The 6,272-nt window shown below is 34.7% G+C and overlaps 1 protein-coding gene across 3 annotated transcripts in view; it reads left to right on the top strand.

The window, feature by feature from the left end:
- The first annotated feature begins 32 nt into the window (after positions 1-32).
- Positions 33-6,272, top strand: part of osbpl1a (oxysterol binding protein-like 1A) — a 35,817-nt gene continuing 29,577 nt past the window's right edge. Inside the window, exons 1-3 of one of the 3 annotated variants that reach the window (XM_054602863.1) lie at positions 33-342; positions 5,567-5,696; positions 5,785-5,870. In XM_054602863.1, the coding sequence (XP_054458838.1) occupies positions 5,573-5,696; positions 5,785-5,870 (210 nt within the window). In that variant the 5' untranslated portion in view covers positions 33-342; positions 5,567-5,572. The remainder of the gene's footprint in view (positions 343-5,566; positions 5,697-5,784; positions 5,871-6,272) is intronic. The other 2 variants (XM_054602861.1, XM_054602864.1) reach the window with 2 other exon arrangements.

Here is a 6,272-nt window from a genome sequence, read left to right as displayed (position 1 = left end):
GCGCAGATCAGCTGATGTCTGTAAACAGAGGAGCAGTGTGTGTGTGTGTGTGTGTGTGTGTGTGTGTGTGTGTGTGTGTGTGTGTGTGTGTGTGTGTGTGTGTGTGTGTGTGTGTGTGTGTGTGTGTGTGTGTTAGACAGATGCATTTCGCAATCGGTCATATGAAGACGATAAACTGCGTGAAGGCGGCTCAGAGGGGCTTAAAACATCACATGCACGTCCACAGAGGGGCCTGTGCGTGTGCGTGAGTGTGTGCGTGTGTGTGTGTGTGTGTGTGTGTGTGTGTGTGTGTGTCCGGAGAACCCTGGATTTTACCTTCTCAGGACTGGAACAGTTGAAACAGTAAGTGTCTGGTTCCACTGTTTATCCTCATCAGCTGTTTATGTGTTATGCTTCTTTTTTTTTTTTTTTTTTTATAAATAATCTTATTTTCTTCAAGAATATTAACAACAATAAAAGACACAATCATCTAATAAATGTAGGTTACAGGAGGTAACAGCTGGTGCAGAGTAACTACCACTCAGTAGTGTATATGTAATGTAATGTAGTGTATATTATTATATTCCTTTATTGGGGGAAATTCAAGTGTTACAGCAGCTCAACTACACAGACACAGACAATAAATACACATACTATACAACTACACAGACAATAAATACACATACTATACAACTACACAGACAATAAATACACAGACAATAAATACACATACTATACAACTACACAGACAATAAATACACATACTATACAACTACACAGACAATAAACTACAGACAATAAATACATATACAACTACACAGACAATAAATACACATACTATACAACTACACAGACAATAAATACACATACTATACAACTACACAGACAATAAATACACATACTATACAACTACACAGACAATAAATACACATACTATACAACTACACAGACAATAAATACACATACTATACAACTACACAGACAATAAATACACATACTATACAACTACACAGACAATAAATACACATACTATACAACTACACAGACAATAAATACACATACTATACAACTACACAGACACAGACAATAAATACACATACTATACAACTACACAGACAATAAATACACATACTATACAACTACACAGACAATAAATACACATACTATACAACTACACAGACAATAAATACACATACTATACAACTACACAGACAATAAATACACATAATAAATACACATACTATACAACTACACAGACAATAAATACACATACTATACAAATATGTACTCCAGTGCTCGTGCAAGGCAATGTATTGATAATATATCAATATTGTGATATGAGACTACATCTTGTTTTATATTCTGGATAATCTAATATTGCACAATTGTTGTCTTTTCCTGGTTTTAAAATACCGATATGGGCTTTATGTATGGGCGAGTACTGATCAGATACCAGTGTTTGATCAATAAGCTGAATGTCTCCCTGTGTGGAGGTCACTGTCATCACTATAGTAGTGTAAGGAAACATTGGTTCACTAACTCTGAAAAACTAGATGTTAAAAATGTTATAAATAGATATAAATGTACTGAATTGTTACTTTATTATTATTATTATTATTTTAATTTAAATTTTAAATTTTTATTATTATTATTTTTATCATTATTATTTTTATTTTTATTATTATTATTTTTATCATTATTATTATTATTATTTTTATTATTATTATTATTATTATTATTTATTATTAAAATAATAAATCCTTCACCAGCAATTTGGTAAAAATATTGGTAAAAAAATATTTAAAATTAACAGGAATTACAGTTCAAGTGTAACCCTTTTTAATCCAGCAGCAAATAGGTCAAAATTTAAACAGGAAAATTCTTGTATATAATATATAGAGTATATGTTGATGTTGATGATAATTATTTATTTTAAAAAGATCACATTGTGTAAATATTTTGTAAAAGATCTAAAAGTCAACCCCACAATATCGTCACAATGTCAACATAGAGATAATCTGCAAAAAATATTGTGATATTTGACTTTCTCCATATTGGCCTGCCCTATCAAGTACTATACTTTGGTACGATTTTGAGGTACTTGTACTTATATTGTAAGTAGTAGTATTTTCTATTGTATGCTGCTTTTTACTTCTACTCCACTACATCTACATCATTTGATTCCTTGTATAACTAGTTACATTGTAGATTCAGATTAATCATACAAAATATATTTACCAGATAGGCCACTGTACATTATGATGTATTGTTATGGATAAAGATAAATAGAAACAGTAAAAAAAAAAGAAAACCCTATGTTTACCAGCTTTGACATTAAAATGATAAATACATCAGTGCATTAATAATTATAGTTTAATAATATGATATGCATTAGTCTTAATTGGTCATTCTGCAAGATTTGTATTTTCACTTTTTTAACTTTAAGCATATTTTGATACTGATACTTCTGGACTTAAACTTGTCAGAGAGTATTTTCTACACTGTGGTATTGCTACATGGTCTGAGTACTTCCTTTGTTACAGGAAACAGTCTGTGTCGCAGGTTCAATCACAGGATATATGAGTTCAAGTTCAGGTTGTAAAATAATGGAAAAAGAATCAGGTCCAATATTCGAAAAGGAAACAAACCAAATATAACTTTACACCAACCCGTAACAGAAAAAGGGCCCTTATCACAAGTAAGAATATTAAATAACCTTTTGCTAGCGACAGTAGATATATTTCTACTTTCTAAATCGTTGTCAAATGTAGATGTTTTCCTTTTCACACGGCTTTCCAAACCAATACTTCTGTAAGTTACCACAGGCATACTTATTTCAGACACAGAGGAGAAGTTGAGGGGTTAAAATAACGCTTCCGATAAGAGGATAATATATGTAAATGAAAATTCTGAATTTGATCGCTTTTGTTCGATTACAGATGGACACTATTTTGGCTTGAGTTCAAAGGTCCTTCCCTGTCTCCTCGTCTCCTCAAGAACAGTTCCTTCTCCCATTTGTTATTCTAATGACTCATCAGCTTGTTTCATATCACAGCTGGTATCACTTCAAAATGATTTACATCACAAATTTAACCCACAAGTGGCTCTATTTGATTTAGAAAAGAGTCTTAGTTGTATTATTTTTCTATAAAGTCCATGTTCCCAAACTGTTATGAGCACACTTATTCTTCTTCAAACTCTTTGGAGTCTGGAAAAGCAAATGGAAAAGTTTAAAGACTACGTAAATGTAAAAAATACTCCAATACAAGTAAAATCCCTGCATATAAAATCTTACTTAAAGCTACAGTTGTTAGTGGTACTGGTTCCCAGCCAGGCGGGACACTCACAGGTTTACATTCAAGACAACAGATTAACAGAGGATCTTGTTACCCTCACACACCTTCATCAGAATGTTGTTTGTTGATCACAATCTTCACCCTCTGAATCTGATTGGTGAATTTAGCACTCTGGGCTTGAGTACCTCAGTCTGTAACTGGTTATTAGACTTCCTGAAAAGCAGAACCCTGGCAGTTCAGATTGACCGCTACACCTCCTCCACTCTGGTGTTGAACACCGGAGCCCCCCAGGGCTGTGTGCTCCGGCCCCTCCTGTTTACCCTGCACACTTGTCATTTGGCCTAATTACAAACAAAGATATGACTTCATAAAGAGAGCAGAGTGGTGCTAACAGAACAACCCACTACTCAACGTCAGTAAAACCAAGATGAATGTTGATTTTAGAATAAAAGGAGACGAAGATACAAACCCCTGTCTACATAAATGGATCACACTGGATCCTACATTTCCCATAATGCAGCTAGGCGCCACGTTTGCAACAAAGGCTTTCTACAAGTCTCCCAAACTGAAGAAAATTGCTATTACAGCATTATTACTCTTCAAATATCCAGCGTTCGGCCTGGAGGAGTCGTCTCGGGTTTTTTAATTAGTCATCATCCGTCATAGTTTAGGACACGTGAGAAAGAGAAAGAAAAGTCACAAGAGTCTGTTTAGTCAGACTGTTTTGGGAAAAAGCAACTGTCAGACTGATTACAAAAGGTGTCAGTCATCGGACCAGCTTTACAGGAAGGAAACAAGTCCTCCCCTTTCCCCTTTATACAGTCTAAGTCCACATGACGTTCTATATTTCAGATAAAACTCTGGTATGCAGAGAGGAGAAAAAAAGAAGAGAATGTTCTCTTTATGTGATGTTATGGAATGTCACATGTCTATGGCGAAGAAGTAATGAACCAGCAACAGATGACACAATGAGACGTCTGCAAACTAAGAAGGCCTTGAGTGGAACTCAAACAGGTTTACCTGGGACTGGAAAGCATGTGACACTGACTGAGATCTCTGGGAAACACCTGTAAACTGTGATTACACCACATTATGATCAGGATACATGTAGAGCTTTATTTGACGTTATCATTCTTAATATTCAAAATCCTGATTTAATTTTTATTTTCACTCTTTTATTTGGATTTTTAATTTAATCTATCAATTTACTCTCAGTCTATGGAATTAACTCAGTTTTTTTGTCAAATTCTTAAATCATTTTTTGACTATTTGTTACTCTGAAGAAACAAGTGGGGCAAACAAAGGTAATTAATTGCTTAGTGTTATAATTTGTACCAAATGGATCCTAACAAATCTAGCTATCTTGCTGGTTTAACTAAGATAGAAAGCTTTTAGCACACAGTTAGACATCCATTGATAATAAAAATGTAATGCTGCTGGTAGCGAAACATTTTGTGGAGCTTGGAACTGTTTCAAATTAATATTTTTTTCTTAAGCTTCGTAGCAAGATTGTAAAGGAAGGAGTTGCCTCAGATTCTGGAGAGAAAATACACACAGATTTATAACTAACAGCCAGAACCAGCTGTGCATTGAGGAAGTAGAGAAAAAGAAAAACTTGTACCCAATGAGCCAATCAGAGCAGTGGGCGTTCCCAGCTGCAATCAATCTCTGCTAATTTATTTTGTCAATTCTCTTCAAATTTGGCACAAACATCCATTCGGATTGAGGATAAAGTGATTAGAATTTGGTGGTCAAAGGTCACTGTGACCTCACAAAACACATTTCTGGCTTTTACTTTAGGAATTCATACAGTAATTATGAATATTATGAATTATTATGAAAAATTAACAATTTCAGGTAAATGTCTGGTAGGATTAAATGATGATGTGATGACATTTGGGACAGACGTTGATGTAAACTCCAACTTGACTGGATGTCAGAGGCGTACAACTGCAAGGCTGTTATTCTAGTTTTAATCTGTCTCTTGTGAATCCCTAAACTTTATGAAAGTGGCATATTAAAACACTTAAACTAGGATTCACAGTTTTCTTTCCAAGAATTCAAATGTTGCTTCCAGATAAAAAAAAACCTTCAGTCTCATCCGTTTTCTTGCCATTTAGCTCTAAATTATTAGTAATAAGCATGAACTTCCTATAGCTTCTAGGTTTCCTTTCAGAGACTCTGTGCACGTGTCCTTCTGAAAGCATCTTTTTGATTACAGTTGAGTCACAGAATTGAAAAGCATCTTCTTTTTTTTCTGTGCTTTTCCTTTTCCTGCGTTTCCTCTGCAGGGGTCCATGGAGGAGCTGGAGCCGGAGGAGCAGTTCCTGCGATTCGCCCGGAACGGAGATCTGCCGGGGATTCAGAGGCTCCTCATGTCCACGATAAAGGAGGAGACGCACATCAACATAAACTGCAGAGGTACATGAGAGACACTTTTCAGTAGACACTATCATAGTGTGTGTGTGTTTGTGTTTGTGTGGTGTAACAGTGTGTGTTGTTTTCTAAGGAAAGAGAAAGTCTAATCTCGGATGGACACCTCTTCACTTGGCCTGTTACTTTGGACACAAAGATGTGGTGGAGGAGTTACTGAAGGTAAGGTTTCTTAACACACACAAAAAAACTAAACTAATTTAAGTTAGTGGTGCAACGGATCATATAACTCATATCACAGATAAGAGTCACGGATCGGAACAGCACAAAAGAAGAAATAAGCAAATATAACCATTTTTGCCTCCGAAACTAATATCTAATCAATGATGATCCATATTGGCAGAAACAGATTCCTATGTTGTTTGATTATAGCAGCTGGTCTACAAGGCTTTGAAGTCAGTAAAGCATATAACATTCTAAATGCTATGCTTTTACTTTGTTAAAGTGATTTATAGTGTTTTCTTCATTAAAACACACAATTCAAATGATAAGGAAATAAAAGATTGTATTTGTATTGATTGAAAAGGGTTCTAATTCAAATCTAATACCTATTTTATATTAATG

The sequence above is a fragment of the Anoplopoma fimbria genome, chromosome 8 (assembly GCF_027596085.1).
Source record: "Anoplopoma fimbria isolate UVic2021 breed Golden Eagle Sablefish chromosome 8, Afim_UVic_2022, whole genome shotgun sequence".
NCBI classification, from domain to species: Eukaryota; Metazoa; Chordata; class Actinopteri; order Perciformes; family Anoplopomatidae; genus Anoplopoma; species Anoplopoma fimbria.
The sequence above is the reverse complement of the archived record's forward strand: the minus strand, read 5'-3'. Positions and strand labels throughout refer to the sequence as shown.